Source organism: Fukomys damarensis, unplaced genomic scaffold (assembly GCF_012274545.1).
Source record: "Fukomys damarensis isolate Sample0158 unplaced genomic scaffold, DMR_v1.0_HiC HiC_scaffold_14, whole genome shotgun sequence".
Taxonomy (NCBI): Eukaryota; Metazoa; Chordata; class Mammalia; order Rodentia; family Bathyergidae; genus Fukomys; species Fukomys damarensis.
Window position 1 is genome coordinate 68,709,116 of NW_022900926.1, and position 22,352 is coordinate 68,731,467.

Consider the following 22,352-nt stretch of genomic DNA (forward strand, 5'->3'; position numbering starts at 1 on the left):
TGGTGCAAAGCTAGGCACTGTCTCCTTAAGGAAGCGTCTTCTGTGGGGGAGAAGACAGTTCTTATAAGGTAGATAGCAGGCAGCTGTGCTTTAGCCAAGGAGTGAAGAGGACAGACTGCTAAGGGACTGAGAGTTAGGAATGCAGCGTAAGGAGCATGGGGACTCCAACCCATAGGCCCTAAGAGGTGAGCTGAGTCCCATCTGTTTAACTGTGACTGCAGCTATTGCTTGCAGCTCAGCCGCTGTGTTAGAGCATCCGGCCTGCTTCCAGCAGAGCAGTAATCCAGCTGAGAGATTGTCAGCCAGTACTCTATACCCTTTCATTGCCTTAGAGCACAACTTTATAAAAAGCCTGTCATACCTTACGAAAATCGTTGTCCTTTGTATTCCTAGCAGCAAAGTAGGACAGCTGGACTCTTGTGGCCATGGGTTGCTGATTTAGCCTCTTTGCACACCTATAAAACGGGTGATAAAATTTACTTTTATATGATAGGTTTAAAGGTTAGTATCCATAAGTGAAGAGTTCATGGCACAGCTTTTCTGTTTGCACATAGTTAAAGACAAGCTTGATTCCCATACACAATATCTTTTTGTCCACCCAGCCCAGGACTGCACATCGCTTCTTTGCACAGGCCTCACTGGCTGGGTGTCGGAGCCTGGTGAGTGCTATCTGGCAGCCTGCGTGTCCAGACTGATGCTGTGGGCAGTGCCTGTGTAGAGTGCACACATCTGCTGCCAGGCCCAGTTCTTACCCTTTCCTGATCTAAAAAATGGATGAGAACCTTACCTCATCAGTAAGATGATTCATAAAAATAAATTCAAAGCTTATTTTTTGCTGTCGTTTAGATCTGCCCCACTGTTTTCTGTGGTTACCAGAAACCCCCCTACCCCCAATTCTTAGCTGCAGGCCAGTCCCTCTCTTATCACATTATAAAACTGAGAATCTGTGTTTCCATGTGAACTGTCAGGAAAATAGGGGGAGTACTGTTGCCTGCCCCCCCTTTTTAAGTGTTGTAAACCAGATGAGATGTCAGGATGTCTTCTCTAATGGTCATTGTCATGGTGCCTTATACAAAGTACTTTCAGGTATTTGCTTGAATAATCCAGTTCCATACCTTTCCACTTCAGTATGCATACTGACTCATAATCCTGTCTATTCATACTAACCAGCACGATTTAAAGCACACAATAGCAGGGAAAACAAAACACAAGTTCTAGTTGTGCTCTGCCCAGAAAGGACTTACATTGGTAGTTAGCTCTCTATTTTTATCAAAATTCCAACAGGTATCATTGTAAATGCACTAATATGCCCCGCATCATAAATTTTTACTTTTTCAGTGGGAGGAAGTATATTAAATTATTTGTGATATGCCAAAACTGAATTGTAGGAACCCACAAAAGAACTTTTCCACACAGTTGTGTTTATAAGCATGGTTTAACTCTCCAAAAATAGGACATTTCTCAGGCATGGTGGCACACTGCTGTAATTCCAGCACTTGGGAGGCTGAGGCAGGAGGACTGCTGCGGATTTGCAGCCAGTCTGGGCTACATAGTGAGTTCAGAGCCAGCCTGAACTGCACAGCAAGACCATGTTTCAAAAAAAACAAACACTAAAGTAGGACTTTTGTAGCAAGCATGATTATTAAAGAATCTGCCAGCAAGTATAATCTTTAACTGGAACATCCAGAAAACCACTTTCCTTATTAACTATGATAAACTGAATGAGGAAATTTTAAAATGCATCTTGTTTACAACTGTTGTGCATAGAACCTTAGCTTTGAGATTTGTCTCTCTTGAGTAGAACTTGTCACAGTGGACATCTTGACCTTTCTGTAGGACATTGAGTGAACAGGAGCAAGGGATTGGAGAATGTGTTTTTGTCCATAAACAGGGCCACTGGATGGCCACCTCTGCAGGTCCCCATGGTGTGCAAACACACCCTCCTGTGTGCAGACGTGTGAGCAGATGTGACATCTGTGTTTCCCTGACTTTATCTCTAAAGGCCACACTGAGCTCGGATCTGGAAAAGTGTTAATCTCTCCTTTATTATTTTCCATAGGTGGAATACATGTTGGTATCTTTTGATCATGAAAATAAGAAAGTCCAGTTGGTCCTGAATGGAGAAGATGTTCTTGAAACTCTACAAGAGAAGGGAGAAAGGACAAATCCAAAGTAAGCTGCTGCTGTACTGGGAACTTGATCCAGTGTTTCCAGGACTTTTGGCCCCGCTGAGACAGAATCTTTGGTGGTATAGCTTAGGAGTGTGAGCTCTTGCTCCACGTGGAGTCAGTTTCAAATACTGGTTCCTCTACTCGGTAGATGAGTAGCCTTAAACCTCTCTGTGACTCCGTTTCCTCGTCTCTACGGAAGTAATATTGATACTTGCCTCTACAGTGTTGAGATTGAATACATTAATATGTTGAAACAACGCAGTAAGCGAAACATAAAGCCTGTTTACTATGACTAAACTTTTTTAAAAATTGCCAAAACAATGGAGGTCATATGCCATGCTGCCAGCTAAAACACTTGGAGGTGAGCTTTGTTTGGTTGGCGTGATGTTTTAACAGCATCTGGGAACACGCAGGGTAGTGGCATTGTGCTGTGGTTATCTTGCTCCCACGAGCTTGCGAAGCTGCCCTGGCTGACCCCGCCAAGGACCACTCACTCCTTTCTTGCAGCATGCGCTCGCTAGCTTTGTCCCAGGCAGCGAGTGACTTACAAATAGGTTTTTTGTTTCTTAATGGAAGAGCTGTGAAAGTGAAGAGCCGTATTAAGTTTTTAGCTTTGTGTAGTGTTCAGTTTTTTAAAGCAATTTTTCAAACTTCTAAAATTCAGGTAGACGGCAGCAAAAGACCACGATTAAAACAAACCTTTCTCCCTGTAGCCATCCTACCCTCTGGAGACCAGAGTATGGGAGTTACATGATCGAAGGGACCCCTGGACAGCCCTATGGAGGGACAATGTCCGAGTTCAACACAGTGGAGGACAACATGAGGAAGCGCCGCCAGGAGGCTGCTTCGATATTAGGAGAAAACCAGGCCCTTTGCACAATAACTTCATTTCCCAGGTTAGTCCCTGTCATCAGTTACTTTCTCACAATGGGAGAAAATACCTGACACCTGGTACTTAAAGCAGGAGTGGTCTTTTTGGCTTACGGTTTCCGGTAAATTCAGGCCAAGACAGAAGAAGTACAGGTAGATGGGCAGGGGGAGGCCAGCTGCTCAACCCCGGGCTGCCAGGAAGCCAGGGAGAAGGGCAGAGCTGGGGGCAAGTCCAGGTCATGCCCCAGTGAGCACCTCCTACAGAGCTTGTCAGTAGGTGAACCCCCTGAAGTGTACATCACCCCTCAGTCAACCACTTTCCAGATGCATGAGACTTTGAGGACTTGTGAGTGAGCTCCAAGCTATGAAAGTTCCTATTACCAGTGTGTCTTAGCTGAAGCAGAGGGATGTCCTAGGGAGAGAGGCATGTGCGGCAGCCCTCGGTGAGCAGGCGAGACGCACCTGCTTGGCCCTGGAAGAGAGCCATTAGTTAGCTGGTACAGACAGGAGGCAGGGTGTGAGGTGCCAGTGTGCCAGGCAGGCAGCAGGCCAGATCAGGATGGAAAAGCCCTAAAAATGTTGGGATAAGTGCACAGAGTCACGTTTTTGGTCTGTAGCCCTGGTGTGGGCTTGTGGCTTAAACAGCTATAAATGGGAGGCAGGCACATGGTTGCCTGGCTGAGGGTAGACTAGAGCTGGGGAATGCAGAAGGTGCAGAGCAGGCGTCGGGGCTGTGGTGCAGGTCGTTGCCGTGTGCCTTGGAGTGCTAGTAACAGCCACGAGCAGACCTCCTCATTACTGGACAGCTTTTAGTGGCTTGAGAATTCAGTGTCATCTTTTCCTTTTTTCTCCTTTAACATTGTAGAGGGCTTACATTTTACACAGCACATTAAAAAGGGAACATAAACTAGAGCTGTCTTATATTTTTAAATTCGAGAATATGTAGTACTGATAGGTGGTAGATTTTGTTTCTGGGTAACAAAATACAGTATTTGGTTAAACCGTACCATGTCTCATACCTTAATTCTGAGAATGGCTGTGTATGAATATGTGGTTGTCCTGTTAAAAATGTTGAAGCTCTTTTAAGTCACTAGGAAGGGAAAGTTGAGTCAGGGCTTTTTATTTATTTATTTACTGTGCCTAGCCATATGTATTAGGATGGGAGGGTACTTTTGGACTTGTAAACAAAATAAGAATAATTATTAGTGATTTAGTTCTTAGAAATTTCCCGTTACAATACCACTGCACTAAATGATGACATTTTATTGTGCTATGGGGTCAGGAGAGAAGGGAGTGCTCTGTTTAATTATAAACATGTGCCTGTCTCTCTGAAGTGTTAGAGCTCTGGAGAGAACTAGAGTCCAGAGCAACGTTCATGTGGCTGCTTGAATTAACCTCACATAAAACGAACCTCCCGCGTGTCTGGCAGCTGCATTTGGCTATTGGCTGCTAGACTGGTTTGGCCACACAGAGATTCAATGTTTCCATCGCTGTTGGACTGCACTGTCTGGGAGAGCAGGGCTGCCAGTCTGAAGAGCCACTCTTGGCTTCTTCTCAGTGCCGCACGAGCACATTCTCATCCTCTCTGTCCAGCCTGACTGGTTGAACAATCTCCCAAGTTTACATTTGCTGCACCCCCTAAAAGACATTTCCTAAGTGTGTGGCTTGTAGTCAGTTAGTAGATGATACACAGCTGCAAGAGTTTTCTCTGGCACCCACATGGCAGAGAAGTTTTCTGGGTAAGATCAGCACCTCCAGTTTGCCGAGTACAAGTGGGCAGCTGTGGGCTTTTTGTTTTATAAAGATAAGGGGAAAGGTAGAGAGGGAAAAGAAATAATTTGTGAAAAGGACAAACACAGAAACGATGTCTTTGTAAACAGGGAAAGGTGGAAGGGCTGAGGGAAGGAAGGGCTGAGGGAAGGAAGGGCTGAGGAATGGGGAAAAATAAGAACCTGATAAGTTATATAAAGGTACAAGATCCCAATGAGAATATAACTGTGTATACCTAATATATACCAATAAATTTAATAAAGATTAAAAAAAAGAGGGAAAAGGAAAAAAAAAAGATAAGGCAAAGTCTGGTCTTGGCCCACAAGCCAGCAGTTCCCTTCTGTCCACCTAAACCCTGACGTGTGCCTTCCTTGGCTTCTTCCTCTGATCGTTAGGCTTTGTCCTCCCTCACAGCACTTTTAGCGCTGCCCTCATGTTCTGAACTGGGAAGCGCCATTGGGCTCAGTGCAAGGGAAGGAGAATGTAAGCTTGAGACCTGGGGACAAATAAGGAGCTGCATTTTTCTGTGTTGGGATTAGAGTTGTGCTTGAAGTTAAGACAGCAGCGGAGGTTTCAGACCTGAGAAGAACAACAGAGACCTTGCCTAACTGTGGCAGAACCTGAAGAGACCCTGCGCAGATTCAGAAGAAGCCTGCCAGGTCTGGGCAGTTGTGATCAAGGGTCAGAAGGAAGATGGTCTGAGTTTATAACTAGTGAAGGAGGACACCTCAGAAGCTGTGTCCCATGTAGTTAGCTGACCAAAGGCCATTGCCTGCCGTCACTCTCTCGGGAGGGCCTGAGCACATGCATGCTCTGTAGATGGGGAGTGAATGGCACAACAGGTGCTGGTGCCGGATAGTGAAGTGCGAGGCAGGGCTTGGGAAGGAAGGGCCAGTACTTCAAGGCAGAGGGGGATCCAAGTAGTACAAATGAGGTGTTTTGACACATGGCACAATGAGGCAGTGGACTCCTGAATACGCGCCCCATCTGTTAAGTTCTTCAATTTGTTGTAGATTAGGCTGTCCTGGGTTCACACTGCCCGTGTGTAAACCCAACCCAGTCGAAGGAGGAGCATCAAAGTCCCTCTTCTTTCCAGATGAAGCAATAAACAAGCACCCCCGCTTCAGGTGAGTCCAGCTCTCTGCTGCAGTACCCTTGCACACCCACTTTCCCAGCTGATGTTCTGTCTTGGAGATGCTTTCTGAGCATGTACTGCCTTCAGGCTCCTTTCTAACTCAACATAGGAGACAGGAGACACACACCCAGTCACATCCTCACAAGCGCTAGGCCCTCTGACTGGCTTCTTGCAGCCAGGCTTGATCTGTCCACTTCCCAGTCTCTTTACTTTTTTTTTTTTTTGGTACTGGGGCTTGCAAGGCTGGCAGGGGAACCACTGAGCCAAATCCCCTGCCCTCCAAGTCATTTTTAAAGTCAACTAGCTTAGGCATTGTCCTCCTTACCTAGCAGATGTGTCACAGCCCTAAGTTCTGTGAACACCAGTTTTGGGAAGCGTTCTCTCAGTTACTCCTAAATCATACCGATCTCTGACCTCGTCTCATCCTGTGTACTATGACAGTAGCAAAAGATGGACATCACTGCTGTAGAGATGGTAGTACTCTCTTCCTTATGTTGGCTTCTAGGCCTATTTGTGTGTAGTTTCATTATACTTTAAATTGCTTCAAGGCCCCAACCAGCCAGACCTTGGCTTTGTACCATGAGTGCTTCAAGTGCTCTGTAGAAGAGGAGGCCTAATCACAGCACTAACCACTGGAAGCACAATGGGAATCACAAATACCACGGTTAATTTTCTAGTATGATGTTAAAAAACAGAGGAACTGAATTTTATCCTACTTGATATATATCCAAAGTGTTATTTCAGCATTTTATAAAATACTGAATAATTTTTTACTTTTTATACCAAGTTTTCTAAGTCTGGTATGTATTACTCTCGCGCCATGAGTGAATCAGAGCCAGTCCCATTTCCAGTCCACAACACAGTGTACCCCGGAGCTTCTGAATTGGCCAGCACAGATTGGGGAGGGAGAAGGGAGGCACTGGGACTTCAGAGCTGCCCGGGAAAATGAGTACTTAAATGTGACCAAATCTTTGGAAATAAAGTGGGAACTGTTAGAAAAGTACCCGGACGTGTTAAGGAGCAGGGAGCAGGGAGGCACAGGTAGTGAGCAGCAGAGGGAATGGTGTTCTCAAGTGGGAGCCCGGGGAAGGCTGGAGCAGCGGGCCATCTCCCCAAAGCTCACTTTCACCTGGGCATAGCGTGTTCTCTGGAAGGGTGTTACTTACTGTGAGGTAAGGCTCATTCCATTATGAAACTGTGTGGCCTCACATCCCATTACACGGTGGCTCGCAGGCACCCAGTTGATGTGTTTGGTTCTCTTCCAGTACCCTAACAAGGAATATCCGGCACAGGAGAGGGGAGAAGGTCGTCATCAACGTACCAAGTGAGTCCGCAGCGTGGAGGTTGGCAAGACACAGCTGCTGCACTGTTGTTAACCCCAGCTCACTATTTCCTTTTCTTCACAACTAATACAGTATTTAAGGACAAGAACACACCATCTCCCTTCATAGAAACATTTCCTGAGGATGAGGAGGCAGCCAGGGCTTCCAAGCCAGATCACATTTACATGGATGCCATGGGATTCGGGATGGGCAACTGCTGCCTTCAGGTACTGTTTGAAATGCACAGGGTAAAATGACCTTATCTATTTCTGCTTAACTTTTTTCTTTATATGTCATGTTTCCTATTTCAAAAACCATTTGATGAGATTGAAATGGTAGTTGCTATGCCTTTCTAAAAACAAAAATTATTTTAAAGCGCAAGGATCCCGAGTTTGATCCTCCGGTACCAAAAAAAAAAAAAACAAACAAAAAAAAAAACCCAAAAAATTACTTTAGTAATATTCATTTGAAACTGTCTCAAGTTCACCACAAAGGTATACAGTTGTTAATTATCAAAAAGCGGAGCCATCCTTGGCCACTTTCTGCCTGGTTTGTACTGCCATCTAATGGTAGTTTAACAAAACACTTGCTGAAATTGAGCTGTGGTGGAAGCACTCCAGTGATTTGCTGATCCAGGGGAAAGATTGTTTGGACTTTATATTTCTGTAATAGTGCAAAGCCATCTAGTGGCATAAAAGAATAAATATTTAGGAGCCCAAGTTTGCCTCTTCCCTGACTATGTTATACCAGTGGTACTGCGCCTGCCCTCACAAGCACGAGGTCCTAAGTTCAATCCCTGGTCCAAGGAAAGAAAAAAAAAAAGGAAGAAAAACAGGAAAAAAAAGGAAGTAAAGTCGTGCTTGCCTGTGAACACCCTTACTCTTTTTCCTGGATCCCAGCGTCCCTGAGGGGGTTTGCACCAATCACCCGCTGACTGAGCAGGAGAGCAGAGCAGAGGCCTCCATGTAGGAAGCCTGTGTGTGTTGGTCTGTCTGCTCCCATGCTTGGGTAATTAATGCCTTTCACTTCTTTTGGCTTAGTTTTCTCAGTTTCCAGTTAAAAGAAAGGCTTCTATTGGATCCTCCTGGGTCTTGACTGTAAGCTAACTTATTTCATTTATTAACACATACTTAACCTCTAAGTTGTTTAAGGTTGTGATATAACAGGAGAAGTTAACCAAAATATAAATTTTCCAATTAAGAATTTCAAATTTAAAAAGAGAGGCTGTTTATTGTCCAAGATTTTCTTCAGTTGTAATTGCTTCAGCTGATTGGAAACAGAGTCCCTGGGGCCCAGAGCCCAGGAAACCTGGCTTCACCCCTGTGGCTCTCAACAGGGCCCAAAACTGCTAGCGTTCTTCTCTCCGACAGCTGCAGCAGATACATGCATCTTCTTGCACATAGATTTCCATCCTGTTTGTTTTTGAAGTGGTGTATAACCCAAATCGAATGCCAAGGTCAGATTTTTCCATGCCAAGTATGTTCAAATAATATGGCCAAGCATGTTTTTTTCCTAGGTTTTCTTGACATATGTAGGCAGTATAAAATATGCGACTTCAAAATAGAGGCCAATAAGTTTCCTTACAAATGAGCACACTTAGTTTATAAAGAGATCCTTTGACTTTTAACAGTGTATCTGCTGTCCTGTCTTAATTACGAAGATGTCTAAAGTGAGCCATTAAACTCTAGCACTGAAAGTACCTGGCTTCAGAATTATGTTTTAAGTGCTATCAGAGTGCCCAGTGTCTTCTCTTGATTTAATAATAAGCCAGCATGTTTTGCCAAGAACAGCACAATTGCTCTAAGGTAGTTAGTTCCAAAGGAGCATTCTTTCTCTTGAAACACATTTTGGAAAATAAACTTGTCTTAATAATTGTAGGAATAAACATTTTAGTAGTGCAACAATGTAAGCCTTTATGATGGGTTTAACATTTTTTCCCCCAGTGATACGTATCCAGTCTCAACACTTTTAAAAATCAGTAACACAGATTTTACATTTAAAATGTGTGGCAAATGAGATGAATTCTGCAGGTAATCTCAGAAACTTCTGCTTTGTATCTCTGTGAGACAGTAGGAATTGCTATTACTATAAAGTAGGAAAAGAATTTTGAAGTAATTTTTAAAATAATTCCTGTACAAAACACAAAAGCATTTTAGTCACATTCAGATTCTTAGTTCTTTTTGAGCTTCTCAGAAACCAGTTAGTAAGTTCATGAGCTATTAGAGTAGTTTATTTCTGCTGGGGATAATTGTGTGACTTCAAAACTGGAAGCTCGGGCAGCTTTAGATTCACATCTACTTTTCAAAGCTCTCCTCCATCCTAGTGAAATGGTGACTTCTTTGTGTAATGCTTTTAAAGAACACAGGAACCACATCTCTTTGTTTGTCTCTTATGAAGGAAGGTGTGAGATCTCTTTTCCTGTCTGCATTAAAGCCATTATCCACACTGATACCCTGTTTTGTTTTGTTTTGTTTTGTTTTTGGTGGATGCTCTAGGGTAAGCCAGATGGTTACTAAATATCAGATTGCACTTGCTGATTTTCTTAAGTAAACTTTCCTAACATTGGTTTTTCCAAGATTTGCTTATAAATTGCTTTGTGTGTCCTAGGCCAGCTAAGAAAAGCCAGCAAAATACAGGAAAGGAAAAATATTTATTGTAGTATCTTTGAAATAAAAAAAGTGACACTAAAATACCCCAGAATCACAAAAGGGGCATAAATAAACTAAGAGATACGTGATCAGTGGAGTTCATTAGACATCACATGGGAAGTATTAGGTGTTTTAAATCTCATCCTTATAAAAGTGGTCATTTTCAAGTATCTCGACACATCTTTGTATTCTCTGCATTGTCATGCCCTTTCCCTTGGGATACTCTATTAATAAATATTTGTTAAGCACTAAAGAGCTGTGAGGCCATCCCCATTTCCTTACCTCACACAAATTGATTTCCAAGTTCTCATTCTCTGTAAATGCTGCCCTTGCTTTGGTTATCAGTGACCTAACCACCAGTCCTCCTTAAATTTGTAACCTTTGAGACTTTTTTCCTTGATGTGTGTGACTCTTCTCCATGTTGAATTAATCAGTAATAGCTAGTTAATTATTACCTTTTACTCAAAGTACAGGGCCAGATTAAGCATTAATATGGAAATTATGGGAAAGCCAGGATGTTAGATTGTTCAAATAATCGTTTTCTGTAGTCGCCACATGGACATGAGCTGCACTTTCATTGTCACAGGTGTACTTGTGAGTCTCGCAGAAGTTGTCTTTTTTATAGGGCAAACCAGATGAGATGGTTAACAATAAACATGCTCATTCAGCTGTTACAGAAAAAGATTTTTGCCACACTGGAGAGTGAACCCAGAGTTTTACATGTTCTGTGCATGTGCTTGCTGAGCATGTCCATTATTTTTTGCACCAACACTATATGTAAATGCTCATTACTGAGTGACAGTAATAGAGGAAATTAAAACTTTGCAACTTGCAGTTAGGACAGAAATAGAAACACGATTTGTGTTCCTTCTTCCTTCCACCACCACCATTTCTACCCTTCCCCATGGAAGGTGGCAGGACTTGTCTGGTTTCTTTTGGATATTTTAGAGGACTCTTTCTCTCCTTGCCTGCTGTCTTATGCGGTCTTCCCACCTTCACATCTCCCCCATCTTCTAGGCCTAATCCCCAGATGTTTGCCAGCTCAGGTTTTTCCTCCACTTACAGTGATGGAGACCCAGCCACTCCTGGGGGGCCTCTTGTCTGTCCCTCTGGATTCACAGCTTGCTGGGTTGCAGCTTCTGCTTTCTAACCTCTTCCTGTGTGTCCCAGGAACACCTGGGCCAGACCCAAGTCATTCCTCACTCTGTCCTGCACGCCACCTCCTGCTCGCCTTAGCTGCGTGTTTGTACTGCTTTTCTTTCTTGTTAGTCTGCTCTCTTCCCAGCTGCTCCCCATTTGTACAGATAGATCCAAATCACTTTCTACTATTTTTGTTTGTTTGAGACAGGGTCTTGCTATGTAGTTCAAGTTGGCCTTCAAACCACTATATAGTCTGGCTGGCCTCAAACTCTTCTGCCCCCCAAGTGCTGGTATTATAGGCCTGTGCCACCAAAACTTAAATAAGCCCTCAGCTCACTGAAGTGATGAGAAGCTGCAGGAGAAAAACAGCTAGTAGAAGAGGAAATGCCTCATCAACTTCACCATGTTGTGTGTGTCCTATTTCACCTAGGGACATAGTTACTTAAAGAGGTGTCCATGTGTCATAGAATGTGTTTAAAATTCTGCTTTCTCGTTAAATTCACCCACGACAGCTTTTAAGCAGGATTCTGGATTACAGGTAGCACTGATGTTAGGGGTGACATCACCACCCCCTCCCCCAGCCACCTTCATTCTCAGACTTCACTGCCTATGGAGGACGCTGGTGAGTCTTTGTTGGTGTTAACGTCTTGCATTCTTAAACAGGTGACATTCCAAGCCTGCAGCATATCTGAGGCCAGTTACCTTTACGATCAACTGGCCACTATCTGTCCAATTGTTGTAAGTAGAAATTACATTTTACTTTAAATATGTCTTTGTATAAATGATCACATGTGCAGTTTGCTAGCAGTGTGCTGTTTCAGTCCAGTTAAGACTTCTTATAGCAGTGAGTGATGTAAATAACATGCCGATAAAGGGCTGATGAATCAAAAGTCTAAGCTGTAGACCCCTAACTGTTGCTAGTGAAGCACGTGTGTGTTAAACACATGTCAGGTGTGTGTGTGTGGCCCTTGTCCTTCTTGAATGTTGTCCTCATGTTGTAGAGAAAATGGGCTAAACAGGTCAAGTCCACGGATTTGGGATATTTCTAGGTGTGGTGTAATCTGTATGGGTCGCATAAAATGGTTCCTGACCAGATGCACACATGCTTTCTTCGACATGTAAGTGGTGCTCTGAACCGCAGGAGCTGACTTGTGTTTGTTTGCAGATGGCTCTGAGTGCTGCGTCTCCTTTTTACCGAGGCTACGTGTCAGACATCGATTGTCGCTGGGGAGTGATCTCTGCATCAGTGGACGACAGGACTCGGGAAGAGAGAGGACTGGAGGTAGGGTGATTTTCCTTAATAGTCCTTTAGACCGTGGTAATGGGGTAAATGGGGCTGTGGGACCAATTTGCATCCTTGACATCTCCCCTCACTGTCCACCTTGAGTTGCTTGGTCACATGTGGAAAAAGCACATGGGATATAAACAGTCTTTGTTGTGGGGTGAGTATTTTATTGTGGGAAGGTGATTTGGTTTGGGTAGGGAATAGTTTTCATCATTTGATGAAATCTGTGTTTATTTTAGCATCTTTTAAAATAATAGCACAGGTTTCTGTGTTGTGGAGTCCGTGCTGAAGGCTTCTGGGCCCCACAGGAGCACCTTGTGTAAGACACTCTGCTGTGGGTGCACCCTGTCCTCACAGGTGGCCTCCAGAGAAAACAAGGTTTTGACCGCTGAGGGTGGCTCAGCCCACTCCCCTCTAGCACTGAGTCCCTCCAGACAGCAGTGTGCACCACCTTACCTATGGAGAGGTTTTAAATGAGCAGCCCAACCCCTCCTAGGCTTGTGACTGAGAATCTTTGTAGCTGGGACCTGACTGGATGTTTTTAAAGGAGTTGTGCACAAAAATTCTGATATTTTGGGCCTGGGATTTAGCTCAGTGGTGCTGCCACCTGCCTTACAAGCACAAGGTTCCAAGTGCTATCCCCAGTACCGCCCCCGCAAAATCTGATGTTTTCAGCTAGGGCTATTAAACTGACTGAACCAGGGCCTTCATGCTGAGCTATATCCCCCCACACACACTTAAATTAGTTAGTTAATTAATCCATTTTGAGACAGGGTCTTACTAAGGCACCTAGGCTGGGCTCAAAGTTGTGATCTTCCTGCCTCAGCTTCCCAGAGTGCTAAGATTATGGGAGTATGCCACACCGCCTGGTTTCCACTCTGGTCTTTGTGCAATTATTCACAACTTCTTAAACATGTTGTCTAGAAATACATTCTTTAAAAAAAAGTTGTATATGACTTGGGGTATTAATTTCCAACCAGTGTGGCATTGATTCTTATTTTTTGTGTTTTAGCCACTGAAGAACAATAACTATCGGATCAGTAAGTCCCGATATGACTCGATAGACAGCTACTTATCTAAGTGTGGTGAGAAATACAATGACATCGACCTGACCATAGATAAAGGAATCTATGAGCAGCTGGTACAGAACGGTGAGCAGCCCTGCAGTATTTCTGGGTTTGACTTTACACCTTTTGTTCTTTTTGGTACGGGGGATCAAACTTGGGACCTTGCATGAGGCAGGTGGAGGCCCCACTGAGCTAAATCCCCAGCCTTACACCTTTTGTTCTTGAAAGCACTCTTTATCGTTTTCCGATTCCCAGTTGGGTTTCTGTTTTTAGTCTGTGACTTTTCTCATGAGGCTGCTGGTTCCTAAAGCCCAAGTTTGAAATACTTGTGAGATCTTTTTGAGTTTTAGCAGAAGGCACTTTTCTTTGGAGCTCTGTCTAGGTCCACACCAGTGTTTAGCGGGCACTGTGTAAGTAGAGAGTGAGACTCTGACTCCCCCTGATCCAGAGAATCAAGTCCTAGGCGAGCTGGTCACTGCATTGCAGACTCCTAAGCTTCCAGGTGCCCTTGCTTCAGCCTGGACTTGGAGAGTGGTGTGGGGGGCTGGGCAGGGGCCCATGTGCTCTGTCTTTGCAGGCATCGATCATCTACTGGCCCAGCACGTTGCTCATCTCTTCATCAGAGACCCCCTGACCCTGTTCAAGGAGAAAATCGACCTGGATGATGCCAACGAGTCTGACCATTTCGAGGTATCACCTCACTTTTACATGAGTTCCACTGCACAAATCAAGAGACAATTTTCTGTACCTATGAGGAATTGGTGACAATAGAAGTCTCACACGTCTCTCATTTCTTACAGTAGTAAAGAACTAAGAGCAATAAAAAATTGGGCCAGGGTTCAGTGGCGCCACACCTGCCTGGCAAGTGCAGTGTCCTGAGTTCGATCCCTGGTACCAAAGGGGAAAAAAGAAAAAGAAAAAAGTTAAAAATGGATTTGAAGTACCCCTTTTTTGGGGGGATACCGGAGATCGAACTCAGGTCCTTGTGCTTGCAAGGCAGGCAGTGGAACCACTGAGCTAAATCCCCAGCTGAAGTACCCTTATTTAATTCTTACCAGTTGTTTTTTCAGTTCTACATTTCTGTGTTAAGTTTTTCTCATTTGCTTAATGATGGAAAATTCAAACCTATACTGTACATTTCAGTGCTGTAGATAACACCTGACTCTGATTGGACATTTACTGTCAATGTCTTGTTTTCCTAATATGTCACACTTGAGAACATCTTACATTACAGCAGTCTTCCCTAATTAAACACCACATCATTGTAATATTTTCCTGAATGTGTGAAGAGATGCTTTCATCCTCTGCTGTCTTGTATTCTAGAATATTCAGTCCACAAATTGGCAGACAATGCGATTTAAGCCCCCGCCCCCTCACTCCGACATTGGCTGGAGAGTGGAATTCCGCCCCATGGAGGTGAGGCTTTCATGCTCCCAGCCACTCATCACCTTCTGGTGCTCTCGTCAGAAGGCTCTTGGGTTTTTTATGAGGCAGGCGAGATCCAGTGCACCCGTTCTAAACAGAAATGTGGGCAGGGGCTCCAGCCCCAATTGGAAGGAGTAAGTGGTTCAGGATGGTGCCCCGTGGGAGGGATGGGGAGGACAGCGAGTCTGTGAGCTGCTCCCTGACTGATCTTTCTGGGCTTGCCTGCAGGTGCAGCTGACCGACTTTGAGAACTCCGCCTATGTGGTGTTCGTGGTGCTACTCACCAGAGTCATCCTCTCATACAAGCTGGACTTCCTCATTCCTCTCTCCAAGGTGGGCATGCAGGGAGGGCTTCCAAAGCAACCTCGCTGCAGCGTGGGCCTGGGAGCCCATCAGTGCACGTGCCCTGCATGTTCTCTTCACATCCAGTCTGATTACAGGGGGAGTTCGTTGCCCTGGAGGACAGAACACTTCTCGCCTCACTCTGTTGTCTTTCTTTTTTTTTGGCTTACACCTGGTTTCTAGAGGCCTCCATTCAAGGTGATGGCTGGAGAAGGTCTCCACAGGAGGACATGAGGGAAAGGTCTCCTCAGTCAAACCAAACTGGAGCTGTTTCTGGGGAATGTACATGGCTTTGTACTGTCATAGAAACAAATCAGAGACAGGCCTGGTGGCACATGTCTGTGATTTCAGCACTCTGGGAGGCCGAGTCAGAAGCATCTCAAAGTTTAAGCCCAGTCTAGGCAACTCAGCAACTTAGAAGGACCCTGTTTTAAAATGAAAGAGGGCTGAGGATTTCATTTAGTGCAGAGGCTGTGGGATCAATGCCAGATACTACAGAGAGTGGGAATGAGGGAAGGAGAGGTCAGGAAGGAACGAGTCAGCAAATGAGCATTAACCTGAGAAGACCAAAAGAGCCCCTTGCAGGTGTGTCCCTGCAGTGCTTGGAGCCTCACAGCTGGGCAGCCTGGGGCTGGGGGTAAGGCCGAGGAGTCGTGGCCCCCTGGCAGGAGAGTGGGCAGCTGGTCAGCGCCACAGGCACCTCCTGAGGGTTCTGAGGCAGAGAAGAAGCTGAGCAGCCCCATCACAGCAGGCTGGGAAGGAAGCTAAAACCACTCAGACGACCTTGCCCCTCTACACACGCTGTACTGGTCCTTCCGCAGTGATTCGCGAGCAGTGCCTGTCACCTGTGTCACCCTAGGGACCTCTCTGACTGAGGGATGTCAGGTTGTTTCTTCCTGCCACCACCAGGGCCAGAGGTATCCTGTAGGATAGGGCCCGCCTGGTCCTCATTGGTGGGCATGCTGGGGATGCCTTCTTCACCAGAGGGAGCCAGCCAAGCCCCCAGGTGCTGGTAGAAGTGGATGCCTGCAAGCCAGCAGGAAACTGACAGTAACCCTCAGCCAGACCCACAGAGGACACTGTCCCTGTGAGCAGTTCAGTCAACCACCAGAAAGAGTTCTTAAGCAGAGCCTAACGTGAGCGCACAGAAGTACCTGAGAGGGTGGCACCCGTAGACAAGCACTGTGGACCAAAGACCACGGGAAGCGCAAGAATTTTCAGAAGCAAATGCTTTTTATTTCATCTTTAATGTTTTGGTTTTTTGAGACAGAGTATCGCTATGTACTCAGGCTGTCCTCGCACACAAGTGGCGATCCTTCTGCTTCAGCCTCCTGAGTACTTGGATTACAGGTGTGTGCCACCATGTGCAGTCAAAACAAGTACTTCTAAAACTCAATATGCACACAAGAAAAACACACATTACAGAGGACCCTGCATAGGGACTTGGGAATCCAGATTTGTATTCATCTCTGCAAAGTGGCAAAGAAATCAAAGTTATGGAAAATTGCATTGGAAAGTTCAGTGTTTGACTAATAATTTAGAAGAAAAGTCTGTATAGACGAGAAGTGAGGTACCATAATGAAATAATAGACAAACATTAAGGAGAAGAGATGGAAAGAAATCCCAAATCCTGAGCAGGAAAAAAATACAACTGTAGAATTATTTTCCTGGCCAAGTTCTTTAAATTCCAAGCGATTCTTGCAAAACTTAATAGGTTAACTTACAGCTAAAAGTATGCCAGTAGTATCCTGTCTGACCAGCCTGCTGTAGGTATAAGCCAAATGGCTTATAAACAATAGAAATTTATGCTACTTGGTTCTGGGTGTTGGAAAATCCAAGATGAAGACCCTGGGAAATTTAGGGTCTAGTGAGAGAGTTCACTGGTTTCAGGGGGCCGCTTCTCCCTGTGTGACGGGAGCTTGCTTGCCACCTGCACGCTGCTGTGTAAGAGCATCAGTGCCCCCGGAAGGCCCTGCCTTGTGACACTTCCCTGTGGGGATTGGGCTTCAGGGTGAATTATTCAAATTCTGGCGTCTAGCAAGGCAAATGGTAGGAGGCAAATTTTAGTGCCTGACATTTAGTGAACGGTAATTTCAAAATGACTTGTTTAAAAGTTAACTAGTAGTATAGAAATAGAATTTTAAAATCTAAAATTGAATTTACTTCTAAGCCTTTGCCCAGAAGAATGAAGAGAACAGAGAAAATTCAGGGCCACAGAGATGAGGTGGGCCCTCTGTGGCCCTGAGAGCGCTAAAACAGTAGAACCCAGAGAAAATAAAGTGGGGAAAAGAAACAAAGTTGAAACAAATGTGAGGCACTTCTTACTAAAAGCTAAAGTGGGGAACATAAAGTGGCAGTACTACAGTATGTTGTTTATAAGGGGTGCCTAAAACAAGGACACGCTGGAGGAGAGAACAATGGTAGAGCAACACCAAACAGAAAAATTGTGAAGTAGAAGAAACTGTTGGGGGAGTCGGGAAGGAAGTGTCTGCTCTTTGGCCTTCGGCATGGCCCTGTGCCGGGCACTTCTTATGCCAGGAGCAGAGCTGCACTCCTCCCTGTGAGGTGCATCAGCCCAGGGAAGACATGGCCTGGAGGCCAGCTGCACTCCTCGGTCAGTCACGCTGCTTACGTTCCTTTTCACCTAGGCAGGTTACCTCCACTCTCAGCACCTCAGCTTCCGTATGGAGAGGGGTAGTAAGCCACAGTAAGTTTGTCTGGGCAGCAGGGGAAGCCCTCAGCAGAGCACCTCACTGCAGCAGGGTTGACCCATGGGCCCAGGGTGAGAGAGAGGACGGTGCATCCTCAGGCATGTTCCCTTCTGAAGATTACAGAAGTCAGTTGAGGACATTATCACTTCTCAAAAGTAGATGTATAGGATGCATTCCCACCGAAGTTCAGTAGAATGCTATTCAAGAGAAACCTCACTATTGGAAATTTAAAATACTTTTCCTTTTCCTTTTTTGGGAGGTGCTGGGGATAAAACTCAGGACCTTGAGGCAGGTGGTGGCACCACTGAGCTAAATGCCCAGCTAAAATACTTTTCCTAATGTGTTTTAAATTGAGTCAAAATTAGAACGGCAGATTTATGTAGGAAAGTGAATGGCAGTGAGACGCTGACAGAACTATTCTCTAAGAAAAATATCTTGGCTTTTAATTTTAAGAAAAAGATTGAAAATAAACCTAAGCAGTTAAAAATCTGGAGAGCAATTATATTTTTGTTTCGTTTTTTTCTTTTTGGTACCAGGGATTGAACTCGGGTCCTTGCGCTTGCAAGGCAGGCCATGGAGAGCAATTATGAAACACACCTTTTACTTTGGTTTGGTTTGGTTGGTTGGTGTTTTGAGGCAGAGTTTCATTTTATAGTTAGTTCATGCTGGACTTAAAACTGCTGCCTCCCTCAGCTCCCTAAGTATTGGGGTTACAAAGGTACACCACCATGCCCAGCTAAAATAATGCTTTTAAAAAATTTTTATGAAAGCAAAATAAATCTTTTATGAACTTTTGTCAAGACTAAGAAAAAATAAAATTTCATTAGAAGATTAGAAATAGCCACAGCCATGGTAGACTTTTAGGCTATTACTGGAACATTGTTAGACGTGTCTACATTCTGCAGCTCCAGTGTATAATAGAACAAAGTGGTCACAAAATTCTCCCCCATATGTGGGGAGGCTGTACACTCCTCTTTCACATGGCCCTTCCCTTGCATTTCACCTGTTGAGACACCACAAACAACTAAGCATCTTAAAGGATCTGCTTCAGGGTCTAAGTCAGTGGAGAAGTGGACAGTTCACAAATGGAGATTTTCAGGCTTACGAGAGTTGACATGGCCAGAGCCACCAAGAGGTCAAAAAATGCTGGGAATTTAGGTTTTCCAGCCCTCAGGCTTGTCTCTCTTAAGTCACCAGAGCCCCCTGGCAGAAGGGGTGGGCACTGTCTTGCTCTGCTCCTGTCTCCCTGGCACCTCTGAAGGGTGCAGAGAGCCACTCACCTGCCATTTCAGCACCACAGACTCACACAAGAATTAGTGCAGGGGCCCTGTGAAATGAGACCTCCCACCCAAATACTCTTGAGGTGCGCTTCTCTGGATCTCCCATTGTTCCTCACGTGCACAGTGACCCATGCTAAGGGCTGCAGCCCCACACAATACAAACATCAAGCTGGAAGGACTGGAAGGGAAGTAGAATGTGTACAGTGTGTGAGGAAGGCACCACCACCTCAGCTAATCAGGAGTGTCTTGACTTAGTCATGATTCTTTCTCTCCTTTAGGTTGATGAAAACATGAAAGTAGCGCAGAAACGAGATGCTGTCTTGCAGGGAATGTTTTATTTCAGGAAAGATATTTGCAAAGGTATTACACTCTCTTGGGTTTCGAGGGTCAGTCTTTGCTGCCACCAGCTGCTGCAGCTCATCTGCCCTCCCCGCAGGTGGCAACGCCGTGGTGGATGGGTGTGGCAAGGCGCCTGGTGGCTCGGACCTGTCCTCAGAGGAGTACACGCTCATGAGCATAGACACCATCATCAACGGGAAGGTAGGCCTGCCTGGCCCTCCCTCTATGCATCAGCTCAAGGGCCTCACAACCTGTCCCCTTGCTTCTTGCAGGAAGGTGTTTTTCCTGGACTCATCCCGATCCTGAATTCTTACCTGGAAAATATGGAGGTGGATGTGGACACCAGATGCAGTATCATGAACTATCTGAAGCTAATTAAGAAGAGAGCATCTGGTATAGCAGCCTTTTTTTCTTACGCAGAAGTACAGACCCTTAAAGTAGTCCTGCAAAGACCCTTTAATATATACCTAATTTTGTCCCTGCACATTTTCCACATTTGGACAACTTTGCAATTTAGGTAGGCCTTACACTTTTTGATGGTCACGGTTTGAATTAGCAGAAAGTTCCCTTCTTAGTGACACCTTTAAATCAGCAGTGTCGATGCAGCTCAGGGCTGGTGGCCTGCCTGGTGTTAGTGACAGCTCTGTGCTCCTTGCACGTCCTGCAGGGCAGGGCCTCTGAAAGCCAAGTCTGTGCAGCCTGCGTGGCGGCCCCTCAGCTGGTGTGGTGATGACTTGTGGGTGCCTTTGCTTACTGGCTCTGTAGAGGTCACGTTTACAGTGCCCGGCACCAGGGACACCAGCAGTCATAACAGTAATGGCGTCCGTGGCCACAAAGGGTCCGCTATAGAACGCCACATCACCCCTCAAATGGTTCATCTGCTAGTTTCCCTCTGGATTCACTGTGCTCACTACTTCCTAGTCTTTGTTTTCTCCACTGCTGTGTGAGCGATCATCCTGGGGGATCCTGTGGTCCTTGGAGGCAGCCTCGTGACCACAAGGGAGGATCTGTGCGCTTGTGCATAGCCACTGGTTCCCGTCCCTTAGGAGGTGGCTATGTCGCTGTACGGGGCAACACTTACCAAGTAGCCATAGGGATGGACGTGTTGCAGCGTTGCCCTCACCCAGGAGGAATTCTTCACATACTGTGTGAGGCACCGCAGGGCTACACTGACAGGTCAGATTGCATTCCTTATAGACTGATGTTTAGTTGGCCACTAAGGCCCAGTTCAGCTTTTAAAAATGTCTTACGTTGTCTTAAAAATTTGTGTTTCAGGAGAACTAATGACAGTTGCCAGGTGGATGAGAGAATTTATTGCACACCATCCTGACTACAAGCAAGACAGTGTAATAACTGATGAAATGAACTATAGCCTTATTTTAAAGTGTAACCAAATTGCAAATGAATTATGTGAATGCCCAGAGTTACTAGGATCAGGATCAGCATTTAGAAAAGTAAGGTACAGTGGAAGTAAAACTGACTCTTCCAGCTAGAAGTGCCACGGAGACTCTGCAGAAAGACGCAGGGCCGACACAGGAGCGTCTGCAGGGCTGACCAGCCCATGCGGAAGGTATGGAGACCAAGCACTAGCCCTGCGGGGTTGCCCAGGCCAAAGGGCTAGAAAGCGAGTTACAGGCTTCCTTCAGTAGGTGACTTAGGGTTTATACAGTGTACATGTATATAGTAAAGTATTTTTATGATTAACAGTGTATTTTAATATATCTGAAATCATTGTGAACTGGCTTGTACATTTTTTAATTCTACTCTGGAGCAACTACTGTCTAAGCAGTTTTGTAAATGTACTGGTAATTGTACCATACCTGCATTCCAGAGTTTAAAATGTTTACTGTAAATGTTTGCTCCTTTAAAGACTACCCGGGACCTGATTCACTGGAATTTATCACTTTACTTTAAAAATTTTTTCTTGTTAATTTTTTTTGAGTCTTTGTTGTATACATTAAACTACTGGAGTCCACTGAGGCTCTTCAAGAGTAATCTTGGATTCCTGGCACCTTATCTATGTTTCTTCTGCAATTAGAGTAGCTGGCCACTTGGTCACCTTGCCCTAAGCTCTCATCGTTAAATAAAACTCATCAAGCTCTGATGGCTATTAGAAAAGGAACTTTCCTTCTTAATTTGTTCAAATTTGCTGATTCAGTCATTGAAATCCAGCTCTGTAGGAGGAAAGGAGACCGTTCATAGGTAAAGATTACTGTCTTCCTTCCTCCCTGTACATGCCAAGAGTACTGTTAAAATGGCATCAGCTCTTCTTTTTGGCCTGTTGTTCTGATTGCTACTGTGTATTAAATTTTCAAATCAAATGGAGTTGCTGTAGTCTTGTTTGTTACTCATCCTGTAGTTTCTAAAAGCCATTCATTCCAGATTTTACCTGGGGAATATTTTGCATACTGCCCTACCAGCTCTATAAAAACTCAAATAAATCATGAAATGCTCTGGGTTTTGTGAATCAGGTCCCTAAATGGTTGACGGTAACCCAGCTCTGGATGGCATCCACTTGCCTAGCACACTTGCAGGTATTTCGGGCTCTGCATGCCCTAGGCACATACAGGCTTTCTGAGAGCTCTCACTTCTGTCTGTCCAGCTTGCTTGTCAGCCGGGCCCTTTGCAGTGAGTCTGGGGTGGGGCTGAGGTCGCGTTCATCATAGGCTCTCACAAGTACTGGCAGCTGCTGCTGTGCGGGTCACAGTAACCTGAGCTGTATTATGGCAAGTCCTTTTAAGGTCTCAGATAACAGTTGCCTTTAATTCTGATGAGATGTGTTTACATTTTCTCGCAGTAAGTTTTAAACCAGGTAATGGCGCTCTTCCCCAAAAGCCAAGTAAGACT

The 22,352-nt window shown here is 45.1% G+C and overlaps 1 protein-coding gene across 1 annotated transcript; it reads left to right on the forward strand.

Annotated features, from left to right (window-relative positions):
• Positions 1–1,035: 1,035 nt before the first annotated feature.
• Gclc (glutamate-cysteine ligase catalytic subunit) lies at positions 1,036–20,934 on the forward strand. The gene is made up of 17 exons (XM_019208143.1): positions 1,036–1,086; positions 2,060–2,172; positions 2,885–3,067; positions 5,825–5,938; positions 7,212–7,270; positions 7,362–7,495; positions 11,720–11,794; positions 12,222–12,338; positions 13,354–13,492; positions 13,986–14,098; positions 14,732–14,824; positions 15,062–15,166; positions 19,445–19,526; positions 19,603–19,706; positions 19,778–19,898; positions 20,552–20,681; positions 20,781–20,934. Exons 1-17 carry the CDS (start codon positions 1,036–1,038, stop codon positions 20,833–20,835), a joined length of 1,788 nt encoding a protein of 595 aa, XP_019063688.1. The 3' UTR covers positions 20,836–20,934.
• The last annotated feature ends 1,418 nt before the right edge of the window (positions 20,935–22,352 follow it).